Here is a 20,554-nt window from a genome sequence, read left to right on the forward strand (position 1 = left end):
TATACATATACAGCGGAGACTAAAACATAATAAGAGTCAGCTGTCTCTTGAGGAATTTGAATAAAGATAAATACATGAAAATCCAGATGACTTTCTTTCTCTTTCATGAATCTAGTGAAAACAGTATAACTAATAGTGTTGTTCCGATACCGATACTGGTATCGGCAGAGGCGCCGATACTGCATTAAAACACATCGGTATCGGTGAGTACTCATAAGAAACATTCCGATACCATTAATTCCAAAGCTAATATAGGATTTTGGATGCAGCATCTTGTGTCTTGCTCGTGCATGACATTCACTTGTATGTCATATGTTCACTGTATGCCGATCTAAGATATCCTATTGGCCCTTGAATGCTCTGAACCAATAGCAGCACAGCTTTTTCATGTTGAGGAAAAAAAGCCTTAAGTATCGGTATGGTATTGGTATCGGCAGATACTGCAAAGTTGGGTATCGGGGGCCAAAAAAACGGTATCGGAACAACACTAATAACTAACCACTTTTTCTCCCATTTTTCATGTAATTAGCATTTTTTTCCTCTTCGTTACATTCAACAGCTGCAGGCCAACTGTGTCTTCTGTTAAAATTTCCTAAAGGTGCTCATGTAAATACCATAAAACTACTGTAACATCAACACAAAAGTCAAACTGAAACTGAATTTGGTGTTGTACACTAACAAAATGAATATTAACAAATTTTACCTTATTTAACTAATCCAAACATTTCTTAAATTGTTTGGCTAACTATTGTGGTTTCGTCTTTACAAAAGACAGCAAAGAACCAAGTAGCCGTGAGTCAGTCCCCGTGGCATAACCCTTACATATGCTGCACGTCTGCATAATTGATTTGAACGTATAGTAAGAATTTTAATAATGCGTAACGTGAAGTCTTTGGTATTATTTCCAAGAGTCAAGTACCCTTTCAAAAAAATTGCACAGATTGACACAAAAATAAGAAAATGTCTACGACCGAGTTACTGAAACTCTGTTTATTTATTTTATTTTTTTTATATTTATTTATTTTTTTTCTTGGTGTAACTAGGTAAGGCGGTGTGAGAAACACCGTAGAGAACACATTCTCATTTGCAATCACAACCTGGCTGCAAACGCCAGAGTAAAAAAAGAGCAAAATACCTTGGAACTTAAATTACCTGTGGAATAAATTACCTTAAGATAGTGTATGAAAGTGCCTTCTCTATCAAAGATGTGATTCTCACACGTTATCCTACATATAAGCAGAAAATAAATAAAATAATGCAATTTATTTATATCAAACAATGACCACAGGGCACACTAACAAAGAATGGTTCAAAACTAGATGGTCAGAGACATTGACAAATAATGCCATAATTTTATGGCATTATTTGTCAGTACTACAGTATATAATATGGCTATTTGGCCATATTATATACTGTAGGTGAAAACAGAATAGAAGACAACAGAATAGAATCAGCATTTGCTTGTAATATAAAAGTCGTTGAACGAAAACAATTACATCTCAGTCAGGTTTTTAATGAACCACTTCTGAATGAACCTATCTTCTAATTTCTACAAAATAGATGAAAGATAACATTTTTAGCACATACTGTTAGGAACTCACAAAACTTGAATATGAGCCAACTACAGCGATGACCTGTGTTCTGCACATAGAACATCTCTGGGCTAGGTTCTGCCAAAGTGACACAACAAAGCAATTTAATTTGCTTGTGATATAAATTTGAAAGGAATCTAACAATGATGTCCATTTGGATGAGACTACAGATAGATGATGGTCTGAAAGGACAGAAGAACAGAAATAGCGAGGGAAAAAAAAGTCTTGGGTATGTTGGACAACTAGAAGGGTAAATTTATAAAACGTATCAGCCCTGAAATTGAAGAGGTGATTGCTTCCTCCAACGTCCGGTGCTTCCATTTATTGATATATGTCTTACTGTCTAAAGCCATCCAAGAAAAAAACAACATCACTCTTCACTGGCAAGTTTCCTTGATCTTGACTGCAGATTGAGAAACGAAAATTGATCACACAGTTACTCTTCCATGTGTGGGCAAACACATGCAGGCATCAAGTAATTTGGTGGCGGAGAAGCACAAACTAATTTAATTTACACGATGACCAGGCAACGCGCTATAACATCTCAAGGACAAACTCTAAGTCATCAATAAATTAGATAAGAAGAGAGGTACTTCACAGACTTTCTTTGCCATCTTGACATTTTGTTCTGCAAAACAACGTTGCTCAAAATGGCTTTTAAAAAAACTGTCCATTTGCCAATGCTTTTACATTCAAGGATTCACTTATATTCGAAAACGAAAAGTGCTAAATGTCTTCTGCTGCTATAGCACAATTTAGCTCAGGGAATGTAACTCAACCATGAATAAATTGTGTCACCCGTTTGGGCTGAGAACACTATTGGTTGGGCATTCTTACAATTATGTTTGTTGTCATTGAATTAGGCATTGAAGCCACTATGTGGCAACAACCAGTAGGAGGCGTTGTTGATCCTGTTCAGAGGCTAAACACTAGCCAGGCAGCCATGGCACTGTTCTGCTAACATAACAAATGCATCAAACTAAGTTCACGACATTTCAAGAGAGACTTTGAGAGACACTATCTCATCTCTTCCTTAACCTTCCCTAAAATGGATGGACAGGTTGCATTTTTGGCTTGGTGACAAGTTGCATCTCTCAGCATTCACCTGAACATGCCACGGCCACTCCAATAATCAAATAAAGGAGTGTACCAAATTTCTAGCTTGATGAGCAGCAAGTGCCTCATGCCAAAGGCAGCTGGGAAAAGAGTTATGTTATGAGTCATGGTTTCCAATTCTGATAAAACTGCTAATCTTCACTTAGCGTGACTATAATTTCCAAAAAAGGACACTCGGCCCGGCTTCGAGACACTTAAATAACACTGAAAGTTTACTCAAGGATTCCATACAACATAACAGTTTTATCGTATGCCCCCTCTGTACGGGTAGAAAATAAAACAAAAAAATGCCAAATGTCTTTTGAAGTTTACTCAACCTCTTTTCTTTCTTAATGGTGGTGAAAATAGCTCAGGTTTGGGGACGCAGAGCGCTATCAGCAGTGTTGCCACAGTTACCTTGAAAAAGTAACTTAGTTACTTTACTGATTACTTGGTTTTAAAAGTAACTAAATTGCGTTACTGATTACTTGATTTTAAAAGTAACTAAGTTAGATTAAAAGTTACTTTTTTAGTTACTTTCAGCAGCTGCCGATAACACCATCTCAACATAAAAATAATGCAGTAGAAACGGAGTTCCAAATACTTTATTGAAAGTGCATTTTTAACATGAAAATAAAGGTTTTTTTTATGAAAAACAAAATAGGCAGTCTCTCTTGACTTCTTGTAACGTAAATACTTTTTATAAAACAAAAAATAAAAATCTATCCAGGTTGAAAATGAAAATCCCCTAAATTCCTCTATTGTTTGTTTGTTCCGCTATTCCAGTGTGTACACATGTATCAGTTTAAATATTTATTAGTAGTTATTGACAGTTATAATTGTTTTTTGGTTTGTTTGTTTTTTCTCTTCAAAATAAGGATCAGGAAAACAAAAGGTTGATAATTTAATGTTAAATATAAATATTTAACCTTTAGACAGACACCAACACAATTAAACAGAATATTTGCACATTGTGAAGTATTTCAGAAACATAAATTTAAGACATGAAATAAACCTACCGTCCAGCCAAAAGAAATATGAAGCCACCTTATGGAACAATAAATCTATCAAACACATTTTAACCACTTAATATATGCAAAAATATTTCCAAAAGTTCATTTCCCTTTTTAATCAACAATTTTTGTATTTAACAATTGTTTTTTCTTTTGTCATCACTTTCATTTTTGGTTAATGTATGACATCTTTTTTTGTTTTTTTAATCTGAGACACGATGATGACCACAGAATCACTACTGTTTATATTTTGTTTTTTGGGCTGTCGTAATCGCGGGCACGTCTCAGTTCTCCTATCTGCTGCTCATGCTAGTTGTAGACATTGACAGGGAGCCACAAACTGAGAAATTAGATACTTGCAGTGTGCTTTTATAGCTGGTGTGTTGGCTGTGGGACATACCTGTGTCGTTTGAATCCATGCATTGGATCGTCACGGGAGTTATTCTTTTTGGCTTGCGCGCAGTACCAACGCCGGCCCGGGACATACAAGTGCACCGAGAGGACTCGATAGCCATGGGAAATACCGAGATGTACGGCACCGGCTTCTGCTAACTGTCTACATTTGTATGTTGTCACTCGTTGCGCGCGCGCGCGCCGTGTCGCGAGCACGGAAACACGGAAGTAGCTTGAATGGTGATGCTACTGAAATGTAAACAAAACAAGTAGAGCACGGCGCAGAACTCTTGCTATTGTTATGAAAACCATAAAGCCTCACTCGCAACCGATACGGTCGTTTAGCTCCCCTTGACGAACGATGGTTCGGTCGAATCGTTTTTTTGTTCCACCCCTACTGAAAATGTAACTTGTCTGACGTCACTCCCCCTGGCGAGAGGGCGGAGACGACCTCATCCCATAATGCTTCACGGACCAGTTGAGGATGGAAATAAATTATTTTTTTTTACCACTTTTATGGTCCATAATGCACACTTTTTTTGTTGTGTTGTGTGCCTGTTGGTTAATAAAACTAGTAGTAAAAGTATCATCACTTTTGTTTTGAATGTGCAAACCATTCATGACCAGACCATGGCTGAATTCAGTGTGGTGATCAATGACTTCTGCCTCATCTTCGTAGTTAGCAGTAGTTGTTTGTGACTGTTACAACAGTGAGATAGTTTGCCTTCTTCATGAAAATGTGGAGTAACGCATTGATTCTCTGGACAGTAACTTTAATCAGACTACTTTGTAGAATAAAGTAACGCGTTAGACTATTAGTTACTTTAGAAAGCAACTTTTTTGAGTAACGCGTTACTAAGTAACGCGTTACCGGCAACACTGGCTATCAGTGAGCTAAAGTTCTGTGCTGACAACCTGGCTCAGGATCTTATTTGAATGCTTGAGAAATGAGCTATGCGAAATGCTAGCCTACTTTTTTCTTTAAAATAAATAAATAAATAAATAACATGCTCTCACATAACCCTCATTTTTTCCCTACACCCCTCACGATCGACTACCAAACCGGTCTACCTGTTGTGACAACAATACGGTGCACTCCGCTTCCCATTAGTTGCGCAATGAAAAAACTTGGCATATTCATGAATTTATAAAAAAAAAAAAAAAAAAAACATGTCTGGGCAAAGAGGATGTTGGTCACCCTATTCACTGTCACTTTCATGACAAGTAAACCATCTGGCACTCACTATTTTGTGCACCACAATAGTATCCGGCTTGAAGCTTGGCAAGATGGCTTTGTGAAATTGTAGCGTGCATTCTCGCGATTCCATCTGCCTCGCAATGCTAGCATCTAACTGCCTTGGGAGAGACAAAATAGTGATTCAATCCTGCATCCAACTTAGAGGGACTTTCTGTGGCTGGATTATAGGTATCATAAAGTATCATCTCATATGGAGTGCCATCAAAGTGTGCAAGCCTTTGAATCCTGACTCCTGATGTTCTGTCCCCTTTGTGTGTGCGTATGAGTCAGCCACCCTCCAGAGGTACTGTGCAGACGGGTACAGAGGTATGGTCGAGTGTGTTATAATCGCTTTCCCCTGTTTAGTACGTGTCACATCATTCGCTTGAATGCCTCAAAAATCTTGAAAATTGCACGTTAAGTTGAGAGAACACTTCACAGACTTTTGGTGTCACATTTGATTCTGCATCTTACACTGATCTGGAGGCCAAAGACCAATTATACAAGCAGAAGATCTGCTAATTGAGTTGAGGTCTGCATCAGTGAGTTCTTGGAATTGGAATAACCTTGCCAAAGTGCTTGAGATGCTTGACAGAATAATGGGGCCGAGAGAAAAGACTTTTAGCTTTTCAAGGTATCCCAAATTAACAATGAAATGCACAGTGCCAGGGGATATCTTTAAATGGCAAGAAAGGAAAGTATACACTAGAAGTTCTGATTATTAAAATCAGGAAAGTAGAGTACTTGAGTTGCTACTTCTTGATTGATGAAAATTGAGGGGGAAAAAAGAAAAATGAAAGATCTTGGAAATGTCATGGAAAAAAAAAAAAAAAAAAGGCCAATAAACCAATCTCAAAGAGCAGAGCTGAGCATAAATTATTCAATTCACAAACAAGTGCGGTGACAAACTAAATTATGTGCGATTCAAACTTTGTAGCAAAATATATTTATTTAGTCTGTCCTCCTACAGCTTAAATTGTTTTCCCATTACCATGTATTTGTAAAAAGCAGATGTGGTGCGGACATGTTAAGGATCTTGAAAAACACAAATGAGGAAACTATGAAAATCATGCATGATTGAATTTTTTTGTCACCTTGTTTGTAAAATAATTCCCGAAAACATTCTCTAATAATAATACCCTAAAGCTATAATCAGTAATATTAAAAATAATAAAAGCCTTGCAATATTTCAGTTGATTTATAATGAATCCAGAATGTATGGTATTTTTGCTTATTTAACTGCATTACAGAAAATAATGGCCTTTATCACAATATTCGATTTTCTGACACACTTCTGTATATTGTGCACTTTTATTTTATTTTTTTAAAGTAGGCCTAAAGTAAGAAATATATTTTTGTCACCATGGATTTCAGTGTTGTCAGGGGTTATGAGTTACATGATGAGGCGGTAGTTTCAGACTTAGTATATCTCACTGACCCAGTTACTAATTGACGCTGATGAGCTCTGAATGATATGAATGAGCAGAAAAATGTAACCCTATATTTAGCATTTTACACAATCAGCGGTCTATGGGGATTAGTTGTGTCCCTGATTATGGCTGTGTGATTTAATTAAACCATTTACATCCCGTCAATCTCCTCTCTCCTGTATGGCGCCCACTCTGTTAATTACGTCTATCCTGTCACCTAAATTGCGCTCATATTAGTGTCATGGCATTTTAGTCTTATGCATAATTCCTGCCAAATAACCACCAGATGTGGCCGATGCAGAGTGTGCCTATGAATGTAAATAGAGTGGTTGACTACGGGAATAAAAGAGCAATGGAATTATGTGGAAGCTATCATCCAATAAGGAACTGCTGATGGGAACATGTCACAAGTAGGTTATGTATTCTGTCATTAGGGCAAGTAATGCCCAATCCAATGTGTTTTTCTGGGTGACAATCAAAGCTAGCTTGCTTGTATTGACGCTATTATAAAGAAAAAAAAGCGTGTCTCACTTCAAAGGTGATGTTATGAAACTCTGGTGCTTTTGACTTTTTTCAAAGATAAACGTTTTGACACAGCTTATCTGATCATTCTATCTTTGTCGGTTCAAATCTGACACAGACTGCAGCAATGATTATTCAATAGGACCACCCATGTTGGGGCCCCGCTGTTATTACATTCCCATGAAACCGGTGAACATTTTGTGATTTAGAAGCAATTTTTCCATACCAGCCAGCTTTGATTGCAGTGGATCACCCGCTGAAAAGTACTTTCTTTTTAAAAAGGGAAGAGATGGTTATGCTGTAGGTAAAATGAGCATGTTGAAAAATGAAATAGGGTTCACACTTCCCAAATGTTTCATGTTGGGTATTTCATGTGTAATTTTTTTATTTTATTTTATTTTTACCCCCCAAGAAAAGGAAATCTTTTAGCATGATATTTAGGATTCGGTAAGGGGCACCGGAATTCACTACCGGAATCTCGAGCTGTCCAGTTGTTTGGGTCAAACATGCTTAATCAACCCCATTGCACCTCTCCACGACCACCCACCCAAAAAGGTCCGGTCAAATAAGGACACCTGGCTCGCCTTTCACACTGACCACAATGAATTGTATGTCTCCCAGGCAAACTCACCAATGCAAATCAAATCTCCCTAAGCACATAGAAAATGGGTCCGATTTTATTTTGCATCATGCTAAGTTACCTTTTGGCATTTACACATGGCATAACACAAAATGAATAACAAATTTCCAAACTTTGTAACATGCTGTAAGGTGGACATGCTCCTGCAAAGTAAGATGTTTCTAGTATATCAACATTTACAACTAAATAATCAATATTTTAAACTGGGGAGTTACTTTACTATCATTCTGTAAAATGGCAAATCTTTAGGTTGTTTTCACTCTTGCACTTTTTATTAAAAATTCAACATGATTTTGTTTTCCCCTTTGTTGTCGTTTGATTGGCCAGACTGACAAATTCAACGGATATGCGATCGGTGTAGTAGTCTGGTAGATTATTGACCTTTTTTATTGTTATTAATAACCGGTTGAAAAGCCCACTCAGTCTTCCATCACCAAGTGGCTGATCATTGGGGTTATTTCTTGAGCATTGTAAGCAGGGAGTAAAAGTCAGACAGCCATGCTCCAAGTGATATATGTTTATTTAGAACCAGATGCTCTGTCCTGACAGGAACTCGAACATTGCTGTTGAACATAGTTGGATGCATGTTTTAGCCATAAAGGCAAAGCTTTAATGTATTATAATTCAAATTTGGTAACACTGCAGTTAAAACTACCAGATGCAGCAATGATGCACTCCCATGTAATTTTATTTGAAAGGCCCTTTGGTACTTTTTTGAGAGAACAAATGCGCACCCACTTTGGGATCCAAATAAAACACTATTCTAGGCTCGCTCAATGGCCTTGTCACTTTGATTATGTTCACAGACCATTTTTGTTTACTTATATTGGACACTGAGTCGATTAAACAAAACTTTAATAGTCACTCTGATCCTTCATACTGTCTCCCATCTCATTTAAAATAACACAATTTTGGGCTTGTTTTTGCTTTATAATGTATCCAGTAGGAGCATTAACAAAAGGTAGACATGCACCAGGATTTTAAATTGACATCTCCCATTCATCCTACAATGTGAAAGATACAAAATAAACAAACACAAATGTTTGTCAGTGCCTTCTAAAAGCTGACCTTATCATTATTTAACTGTCTGATTAAATCAGGCCAACGTAAAGTGTTGTATGAGTGAATCAAGAACACAACGATAGCTTCAGGACTCCACAATGATTTCAAGACGAGATTGCTGACCCTGAGAAAAATCTCTTGTTTTGGCTAGTGTGAACACTCTGCACTTTCAAAATTGCAATTCCCCTGGCACTCACAAAATATTTGCGGCGTCTGGTAAAATATAAACAAACCAGAGAGCATGCATGATATCACTGGATACAGTTTGGTGTCATTCCCAGTACATTTATTCACCCTCCTATCCTTTATCATAACACCAAACCTTCAAACTGATTTTATCCCAGCAGCAAAGTGGGAATCTCATTAAACTATGAGAACGCAGAGGTACAGTGGCTACAGAAGAGGGAATTTTGGTCCAAAATCATCAGTTCTAAAAAGCTGAATATAAGTGGTTGGATTCTTTTATTAAGACAACTGTGCAATAATATCTTCTCCTAATGTACCAACTATGAATTATGTAACTTTGGATGGCACATATTCTTGTTGTAAGGAGAATGGTAAATTGCAACATTGTCATGGCAACCATGGATAACCTACTTTAGTCATCTATAATATCTGTGGACCAGCTGAGACTCTCTATACTCTAAAAAGTTGACTCAACTTGAACATTTGAGGTAACAATTTGCATGCATCTTTTAAAGTCATTTCAACTCAGCTGCCATTGTATAAATGCCACAAGATTACTTCAGTACAAACAACTTAATTTGTTTTGCATGCTAGAATCTTAATTAAGCTTAACCAACTTAATTTTCATTGTGTGATGGTTCTCTATTTAATTAGATACTGTAAAAAAAAAATAGTGCTGGACCAACCTAATAAATTGAGGCAATTTGTATCTTTTTAACTCTTTTACTGCCACACGTTATCCAAAAAAAAACTAAAAAAAAAAAAAAAAAAAAAAAAAAACTGATATGACAAAGGCTTTGATCATTCACAAAAAGAGATACAATGCTTCCATCTGCTGGCCACAGTTAGAGTGTTTTTGATTCCACAACCCATTGACCAGGCAGCGCTGCATTTAGACGTTGCACTGAGGAAAAAAAAAAGAAAAACTTAGTTGACGTCATTTAACGTTTAGGCGGCATACGTCGTGATTTTACTAATAGTTATTAACCGTTATTGGCGGTCAAAGAGTTGAGTTATTTCAACTTAGCCATTGCGTAAATGCAACAAAACTTCTCTAGTTAGGAAAATGTAATACTTTAGTATCGAGAACATGATTTGTTTTGTGTTCTACAAGCTTAATTAAGTTGATTATAAAGTACTCCCTTTAGTCACTTGTTCTTTTCTTCAATTCTCCTTGAATAATTCAACTGATGATGACATACAAACAGGAACTGGAGGTTCTTCATCTTGGTCAAAGACATTCGGGACATGGTCACAATGGCTGGGGATCAAACCCACAAACTGCACTACTAACACTGATCCACGCCACCACTTGGTAATGTTGAAGTGAATTGAACAGATGACTGCACATTAACATTTCAATATCCATAGACAAAACAACTGACTTAAAAAGACAACCATTTGACAGTTATACTGGTCCGACTGATTCAAAGTCACAAAGGTATTGAGGCAGCATGTAGATCTGCAGCTTCTCCAGCCCCCTCTCTCCTTCTCTCCACAAAACAGGCCAACTTACATTTTTAACTGATTAAAATGTGTACATATAACAAGTAAATTTTTTTTATGCATAGAAAACTTGCGATTGGCTGGCAACCAGTTCTGCGTGTACCCCGCCTGCTGCCCAAAGTTGGCTGGGATAGGCTCCAGCACCCCCGTGACCCTTGTGAGGAGCAAGCGGTTAAGACAATGGATGGATGGATGCATAGAAAGCCCTTGACTTTAACACCTTCAGACTCATTGATGTTTGCAGTGGACATGACATATTCGTGTGTCGAAACCAATAAAACGCACAATTTGTATGATGTCAACACTTCTGGTTCATGATTGGAGCATGATTGGAACTACCCAATCAAAATCTCAAGTAGATTTGCATCATGTTCATGTTAAAAATGTTGCATATAAGCTTGGTAAATTTACAACACGCTACAGCCATATTAGAGAAAGAGAGACATTTTTCCCAACAGAAAAATGCGGGTCTAAAGGGGCGACGTACGTCGAACTAACCCAATGAATCAAGATGGCAGCCACTCTGCACGCAGCTTAATAGGGGTTGTGCATCTCTTGTGGGTATGAATGAATTCATGGAGAAAAATATATTTGTGAAATCTTTGAAAAATAAAAATCTCTCTTTTTGTGTACACAAAACATGCTCAAAACACTCCAGTGAAAGAGGAAGTTGATGCTGTAATTCCCAGCATGGCAAGACCACAATGCAAATAGCAAGAAGCATTATTAAGTTTTTTATTTTGTACTCAGCTTTTGAAGGATGGTTCAGAGAGTTTTAAGTTGTCCTGAATTAAATTCCCTCCTGAGTTAAAAAGGTTCGGAAAACATGTCAGTTCAGAATCAATATATGATTAAGTTAAGACTGCTTTCTCTATTGAAATAAATTACAATTGATTATAATGTGTTCATGGGATAAAATCATTTTTTTTTTATGCAGAGAAAGCCCTTGATTTTAAGCTATATACAACAGATACTAACGCCATGAATCGTTTTTAAGAGTGCTAATGTTACTTTTTTACTACTTTTGCATCAATGCTAATGTTTTCAGTTATGTGCTTGTACCAACTTTGCTAAACATCATACCTTAAAAACTACTGAATCGCATTTTCAACATATCTGCTCAGCATTGCTCGTTTGCTCTTGCAAATTGTTTGCTGGACTAATGAGGTCATGCAAAATAACTGCCCACAGGTCTTAGCAAGACTTGCCAAGATGACCTTTGCGGCAACGAATATTTATACTTCATAGAAGCGCACAATGAATGTCTGCAATTACCTAAGGTTCATTTAGTAGACTTGATATTAAAGTCCTTTCAGAGAAGACAAGAAATTGCAACGCCAAATTTATGCACATCTAGTCTGAAAGGTTTTTTTTTTTTTTTTGTTAAATATTTTATGCTCTATTTTGGGCTTCATGTGCGCTACTTTCTCACAATGAATGGCCTGATTGAGTCATGTCGCAGTGATGCAGAGGCAACAATTTCAGGTATCTTCCAATTATTGGGCTTTCGATGCTTGTGTGTGTTTTCATGTCCACACACTAATGAGATCTTAGGGGTACTACATTATGTCAGCTTGTCACTTTGACAAGAACATTTAGCAATCATTTTTGCATGCTAAGTCCAGTCTCTACAACATATCTCACATCTCATATTTCTATAACATTTCTGAGATAAAAATGACGAAAGGCTAAAGGTGAATTAAAACATTGGTGACATATTATGAGGGGCTTACTGCATAACATCAATAGTGCAGCTGAAATACCAAAAAAATTTCATGCTCCCTTGTGTCTTAATTAGCGGAAGGAGGGCCACAGGTTATTATGGAATTTTTGATCAGGGTATCCAGGGAACATGCTCTTTCACACCAAGGCGTTTTACTCGTCACACTATTATCCAACAATGACATTCATATGCCCTTTGATTTTTGTTTTTGTTTTTGTTTTTTTGGTTCCAAACTGCTTCTATCTTGACCTTCCTTCAACATTGACTCTATAATTCTGCTGTAAGGTTTTATTGTTCCCTGCATTGGCAGTGTGATGACCCACCATTAGCACTGACCTTTTTGGCTTATTTACTATAGTTTAAGAATAAAACTTATATACTGCCTTTTTTGGCTTGGATGTGATGCAATGTTCCAGTCTTAATTTTGTCAAGTGTGAAATAAATCATACATACCAGGATCAGACTTGGAGAATGTATCCACATCCAGAAGACTCCTGTTGGGGGAAAATGCCGTGAAAACAAATATCTTCAATTATATTCTTTTTCATGCCTTGCTTAAAGAACATATTGTATTCTTTTGTGCGTTAACATGTTATCAAAGGCTGATTGTGTTCTTACTTTTACTGTGGTTAACTATGACTTAGAAAAAAAAAAAAAAAACTCCACTCAGACCTCTGTCACTGAGGTTCAGTCTGAGGGCTCTATTTTTATGCCCAGTGTAATCTGGTCCGACTAAACCTGGTTTTGGTATTGTCGCAGACACACACAGCTTCGGGCAGTTAAAGATGTGCACCTTGTGCCGTTGTGGGTGTGAACACAGCTGGCTTCTCTCATTCTCTTTAAAATTGCCGCGTGAGAGGCAAAAGTCCTTGACATGTCAGAAGATGGAACTGATTTGCTTGTGTCCATGCAGGAGGTCAAAGTGTGAGTAAGTTTATAAGGAACTGTAATCAGAACTCCACAGGTGGATAATATAAAGTTGACCGGGGCAATTACAGATCTGCGCTGTGAGGTGCCTGCCACAGGAATGACTCATGTCTGTGCGTTGACGCTCCAGCCGCCCGCATAGATGTGGCCAGAGGGGTGGTTTTAAAAATATCATAAGGATGATAATTAATCATTTGTTCGATTACTTGATTTCACAATGCTTCAGAGGGTTTGATGCACGGCATTATGAATGAAATATAACCAGAAACTGAATCTGTCTTCCTGTGGCCCAATCAATTTCACCCAAATCGTGTTAGACTATTTATACCAATAGGTAGACGTGGTTCCAGTAGGTGTAAAGTTTAGATGACTTTCAGCCACCAAATTGTTAGGCATGTCAAAGAAATGTACGCTCTGCTAAATAGTTTCAGTTATGTTATAGCAGAAAGCAGTTTTACAGCATTTGGCGTGCAAACAGTTCAAAGTGTATCTCTTACCCAAATCGTCTGGGATGGCGCCAGCGCAAGTTTTACCCTGGAACAATTATTTTTTTCCGTTTTTTTTTTTTTTTTTTAATATATTAGCAAAATCTGAGCTCGATTAGTTTACTGGGATGTATTTTGGTAATCCTTTGATGTTCCACTCTACATCTGAGTTCTGTTCATTTTTAATGAGATAGTTGAAGCCAAATTATATTTGGCTATGACAAATGTTTTTGTTTCATGGGACTGTACTAAAATTCAAAGCCTATGTCCACTGAGATGTGTCACTATCTCAAGCGGGGCTGATCAGAGGAGAGACTACACAGGAGCACCAGCAATTCATTATTCATTATTCAGGAGTGAACTGAAGAGACATTTAGCACACAGCTAGGTTGATGGGCGCAACAAGGCTGACGGGGTTTTACAGCTCGATTTAGTCGGCCTATAAGGTGACCCGCCGCTCATTCAGTTGAGCCAAGATGACACCAAACAGGAGGCTAAGAGAAAATCCATTGTGTGCGTGCGTGCATGTGTGTGCGTGTGCGTGTGTGTTTTTAAAGCCCACGATAAGATATTTTCTGGCAGCGGATCTCCCTTTCTGTGCCGAAATATATCTTAATACAAAAAAAGCATGGAAAGAATCATTTCTTTAGGAATGACTGTGAATGCCAATGCTTATCTTAAAAGTCATGGCTGGACTTTATGCAGGAGCAATATAGACTTTATAGAATGTCTTTAATAGCGCTTGTGCAGGCACCTGCTGCTCAGATCAACCATTTCCCTGATAGCAGGAGAATCAAAAGGTCACTGATTTGGTGGGGATGGGGTGGTGGGATAAAAATAATTATACACACTCAGGGGTCTGCTAGAAGCTTGTCAGTCCTAGTGTTGTTATTCTAACACTAGATTTCAATATAGGTGACAGTTGAAATGCACTGATAGATAGATAGATAGATAGATAGATAGATAGATAGATAGATAGATAGATAGATAGATAGATAGATAGATAGATAGATAGATAGATAGATAGATAGATAGATAGATAGATAGATAGAAACTTTAGTATATAATGTTAAATTATGTTTCACATAGATCAATTTTTAATGCTAACAACATGGGCACGTTGATGCGGAAGAGTTTGATCTTACCGGCACGAGACGGTAACTTCTATTTTAGTTGCGGGGACTCTCGTGTTGAGTGGGTCGAATTCCCCGATGGTTGCCATGATGCGCACACTGGAGGAGAAGCGACGCTAAATAGCATCCGAGTAGAAAGTGAAAAATATGACCATCTCAATTGGCCGGTGACTACCGCCGTAAGTCCATTTTGGAGAACCTTCTTCGTCTTTTCCTGAGAGCCTGTGGAGGGACCGAGAAAGGTGCGCGCGCGGGGGAGCTAGAGAGAGAGAGAGAGAGAGAGAGAGAGAGAGAGAGAGAGAGAGAGAGAGAGAGAGAGAGAGAGAGAGAGAGAGAGAGAGATTGCGACGGGGAGTGGGGGGTTGGACATGGTCGACTTAAAGTTTACAGTAAGTTATAGTAAGTTATTTCTTTATTCCCGGTGCTCCCTTTGGTGTAGTAATTGACATGTGTCAGCATGGAGTTGATTTATGATCAAAAGAAATATTACAGTGCATGGAGTGACATTTTATAAGTATTTTGTGTCAAGAAAAACAGATGAGCAAAAAATGATTCCTACAATTTATTAATCCAGTTTAGTCAAGTCAAGTTAGGTTTTATCTGAATATTAATTTTATTTTTACTCTCACTGGTTGCAAGTAAACCTTAATACTTATGTTGAAAACAATGGTGAACGCAAAGGATTGGTATAAATAAAAGTACAAAAAAAAGCACAGACTGAAATGTACTTGATACAAAAGTAAAAATTATGTTTTTATGTATGTTCTTAATTTACAGCTCTCTATTTACCAGTACTTCTTTGTTATTAGGTTGAAAATGTAATAAGCCTATTTTGACAAGTAGAAAGTACAGGTATACATTTTGAATAGAAAAATAAAAGTAACAAATAATAAGTGGTCTGGGAAATGCCTGGATGGATGAATGAAAAATAAACAAGTTAAGTACAGTTATGTTGGGTAACTAAAGACCATTGGGGTTGCAACAGTACTTTTTGGTGCACCATAAATAATTGATGAGCTCTGCGCCATTTTTTGTCACCCATAAGCCCCATTTTCCAAAATAACTGATCTGTAATCATTCATCCTATTTATCAGGCATAGAGCCTTCAGCCCATAGTTGCATTCAGTATTTCTCATTTTTGGGGATCCAGAAAGGGTACCAAAGTAAGTACTTTGTAATGAATGGCATTATGGCAACCTCTTGTTTGGGTACAATGTCAATGTAATGATAAATAAAACTTGGAGCTATTCTTACTGCACCACATGAACTGAACAGGACAAGTACAAACATTGTTTTTTCCCTAACAAAATGTTTCTTGTTCCATTGAGCCACATGTCAGGAACACAAATTAACTGTCCTTCGTTTATTGTGTTGTATAAACTGTATTATGCTCCTCTGCTAATTTCACCGCTGTTTTGCAAAATGAAAAATTAAAGATAGCAATCATCAAGGGATGCAATCATTTTCTTTCTAACATTCAAACAAATATAGTTTTTAGGTCTTGAAAAATACCAGCATATAGTTTTATTACAAAAAACTGAAGTACCATCAGAGAGCAGAAGCTCCAACAACATTACTGTGATATTTTTAAATGTTAAACATAGCTGCTTCCAAATTTAATGAGCTCTTCCATGGCCCATGTTCCACCACTCTAGCTTGCAGCTTTTGTGTAATCACACAGAAAGAGGTGCACTTAAGAAGCATACACTGTACCTCAAACAAACCCAGCATTAAGACATATCAATTTTTCATCAGCCCAGAATCAAATGGGCTCATCTCTAGTCGAAAACAAAAATGAGTCTTCATTTGTTTTTGTTTTTTTGTTTTTGTTTTTTGTTTAATCGTTTGTTTATCTCAAGTAAATTTCAAAAAACAATTCACAGTTACCGTAATGCTTGATGGTTCAATATAATAATCTTTTTTTTTTGTTTGTTTGTTTGTTTTTTTAGTCAGACAAAAATGCAACAACAACAAAAAAGAAAAAATCACTTACGTGACATCCTTGTCCCAACACTAACTATAATGGAAAATGAATGCTCCCATGCTTCTCCGACAGTTATAGTCACAGCAATAAATAATAAAGATAGAAGCATTTCACGAAATGCTATTGGGTAGAACAACCTCACGGTGTACCCCGTCAACTACCCAAAGCCAGCTGAGATAGGCTCCAGCACCCCTGCAACCCTTGTGAGGAATAAGCGGTTAAGAAATGGATGGATGAAATATCATGGCCATCCCCTTTTAATGTGCTTGTATAAAAATTGCACACCATCCAACCCAATGCACTATAATTCTTAAATAAATGATGCTTCATTTTTTTACTATTATTTTTTTTTTTTACTACAATCTACTGTTTGGATGTGCAGTTAAGCCCATAATGTCATGTGCATGCATACTAGAATTGCATGTGACAGCCCTGACAAGCATATGTGAGGGAGAAAGAGCAAGTGTCTCCTCAGCAGTACCCTAAAAGTTTAATGTAGTCATGACAGAATGGCAAGAAGCAGGAATCACATTAAAATGATTGCCTGCTCTTTTTTTGAGCACATCCAGAACTTTTATTTGAATCTTTGATTCACTTGTTCATGATTGCATCACTGAATGTGTCATCTTTTCAGTGGAGCACTTAATCAAACCGCTCGTACAAGGATGATCATTCCTAGCTTAGAATGGGAGTAACAACTTGTCTTATTAGTCACCTCATGTGTGAGAGAACCCGTTCGGAAATTTTAAGTATTGAAACAACAATAACAATAGGCCCTAATGAATACCGAAGCTGATGGATCGTGCAAATTTTTAATCATGATGGGTGTGAATAGACTTCTTCATGATTTGGTTCACTGCCTAAAGGCAGTAAAAGTGACAAGAGGATACTTCAGCTTTTTTTTTTTTTTTTTAACAGCTATTGTGCAAAAATTGATCAAAGAATCAATGGTGGCAGAATGGTAGACGAAGAGAGATTCTGTACCTGAGGACAAGATACGACTCTAGCTATTTTACCCTCTAAGTTTCTGTTGATCTATAATAATATGAAATGGGATGATGAAGTGGACAGCGAAGATCAGAGTGGGATGGTGGCTGTGGATTGACAGCTAATTATCCAAGGAGTAGAAATCCTGTTTGGTTTCCATTCGACTGTGCAGAGAATATATCAGTTACTGAAAGGTGGCTGTTTGAGCTTCTCCCTCCTATTATACATGGAACACAGTTTGATCCCATAAATAGCTGCCTGCAGTCTTTGGAATAATTATCTTGTTTGATTTATAGAGATTGGTTGCTTTGTAAAATGCAGTAGAATCTTTAAAGAGGTAGGCCCCAAAAGTTATTTAAAACAAAAACAAAAACAAAAAACAACAACAACAACTTTTCGGGAAAAATGGGCCTCAAAAGCCATACAATGTGGAGTTACCGCCTCACGTCTGCTTAGCACTGCCAACATTAAAGCATTAGCTGAAAACAGTAGCTTCCAGTGTGGGTGGCGTAGCATTAAAGCACACCAAAAAGTTGCTTGTTAACCACAAATTAATGAATTTAATGTACTGTACCGCAGAACAGAAAATTTAAGTAATGATGCAACGTGAAAGCAGGAGTTCACTGTTGATAGCCAGTAGCCACAGCTGAGTGGGCATTGTCCAGAGAGTAGGGTGAACTCACTGATCTGTATACTACTGGATAGACGATTGGCCAAGACCTTTGTAACGGCGAGGCCGCCATTTTACCACTCCTAAGAAATGTTTCTCGGCATACGATCTTATAAATTTACAGTATCGAAATTGGAGAACATTTGAGACAGTACTTACTAGAAACAGCATGATTTATGACATTTTGTTAAACATAAACAAAAGGACCAGACATTTTACAACTTGCCTTAAATACATTTATACATTTATACTACATTATATCCGTAATGATGTTTGCAGGAGGAAGCGGATAGCGGATGTTTACGGACATATATATATATATATATATATATATATATATATATATATATATATATATATATATATATATATATATATATATATATATATATATATATATATATATATATATATATATATATATATATATATATATATTTATTTATTTATTAAATAATTATAACTAATTCAACAAAAGATGCCTCTGACAAATCTAAGGCTACGTTTACACTGCAGGTCTTAATGTTCAATTCGGAATTTTTTTTTGAAGTCCGACAATTTTTGAGTAAGCGTTTACATTATCTATTAATTGCGACCTCAGTCTGTCTGCTGTGTGAACATTATGTGTCCACAAAGTGACCCGCATGCACAGAAGAAGATACAACATCACAGCGCTGTGTTTGCGGAAGTAAATACGTATGGTCCAGCGTGTCAGAGCCACTGACATTTAGAAGTCCATCATCGGGGATCACATTTCGTGAAAATGAGGAAAGCCTGTTCAAGCTCCTCATCTCACGGAAAACTTTGTTTGTTTGTTTGTTTGTTTTCCATCTCACGGTGACCTCTGCTTTGTTTCTCCCCCAACAATGATGTCACGTCATTGCCGTGCGTAATAAATGAGCCGTCTACGTGGCTATATTAATAGACCCTTGCAGTGTGACGTCACATTTAAGTACGCCCCTTGCGGTGGGGGGCAGGGCGTCAATGCGAGTGAATTAGAAAACAATCAGTGTGAGCTAGAAAATAGGTCAAACATTTGATAAATCAGCTACCAATGCTATGGTGAACTTGTGCGCGGCCGACGGATGCTCTAATAGCTCAAACAGAGATGACATCATTCTTTCGGCTGCCGGCAGCGATTTTAAAACAGACGGAAGACAGTGAGGAGTGAAAGACGAGCACGGTGGCTCGCGCGACTGCGAGCGAAACTACGACGCAACCGCTTTGCACCCACAAAAAGTACGAGGATATGCTCACATCATTTTGTATCAGTTAGTTTTTCTCTTTTTCATATACAGTTGGTTATAACATTAACCTCTGATTGTAAATTGGAGGCAGACGTGATGACTGTGCCATATTATCTTTAGTGGTATTCAAGTAATTTTGAATAAAAAGTAAATGATTTAACACGTCTATCACAATTAACAATTTAACTCGGGATTAATTTCTGCTGAGGAATGTTTAGTAAACGTGCGGTCTGTTTGTTAACAGCTAGCAAGCTAAGATAGCTCGAAGACTTTGATATACAGCAAGATGAGTTTTTTCCGGACACAAACGATTTCATGAATGACAATTTACACCGTGAAAGTCTTGATTGACGTACTGTTTCAACCAAAAACAACATACCTTAGGCTTCCACTTCCACTTTGCCTTCTAACAAACAATTATTATTATTTTTTTTGGTAGCTAGCGGCTCCAAACGACTGGTTTCAATGATTCGCATTAATGTAGTGTCCTACTCGGGATGCTTTTTGTGACACTTGACATATTTCCCACCATTTAACGAAAACGCTTGCCGAAAATCAATCAATCAATCAATCAATCAATCAATCAATCAATCAATCAATCAATCAATCAATCAATCAATCAATCAATCAATCAATCAATCAAATTTTATTTATATGGGGGTCTTCTCCGGGTACTCCGGTCTCCTCCCACATTCCAAAGACATGCATGGCAGGTTAATTGG

At 37.3% G+C, this 20,554-nt stretch overlaps 1 protein-coding gene across 2 annotated transcripts in view; it reads right to left on the reverse strand.

Moving 5' to 3' along the window:
- The window catches only part of LOC144014631 (copine-9-like), a 75,547-nt gene extending 60,349 nt beyond the window's left edge, over nt 1–15,198 (reverse strand). For both annotated transcript variants that reach the window (XM_077514758.1, XM_077514759.1), the window contains exons 1-2: nt 14,957–15,198; nt 12,853–12,893 (exon numbers count right to left, since the gene is read on the reverse strand). In XM_077514758.1, the coding sequence (XP_077370884.1) occupies nt 12,853–12,893; nt 14,957–15,033 (118 nt within the window). In that variant the 5' untranslated portion in view covers nt 15,034–15,198. The remainder of the gene's footprint in view (nt 1–12,852; nt 12,894–14,956) is intronic.
- Nucleotides 15,199–20,554: the final 5,356 nt, after the last annotated feature.

The sequence above is a fragment of the Festucalex cinctus genome, chromosome 2 (genome assembly GCF_051991245.1).
Source record: "Festucalex cinctus isolate MCC-2025b chromosome 2, RoL_Fcin_1.0, whole genome shotgun sequence".
In the NCBI taxonomy this organism is placed as follows: Eukaryota; Metazoa; Chordata; class Actinopteri; order Syngnathiformes; family Syngnathidae; genus Festucalex; species Festucalex cinctus.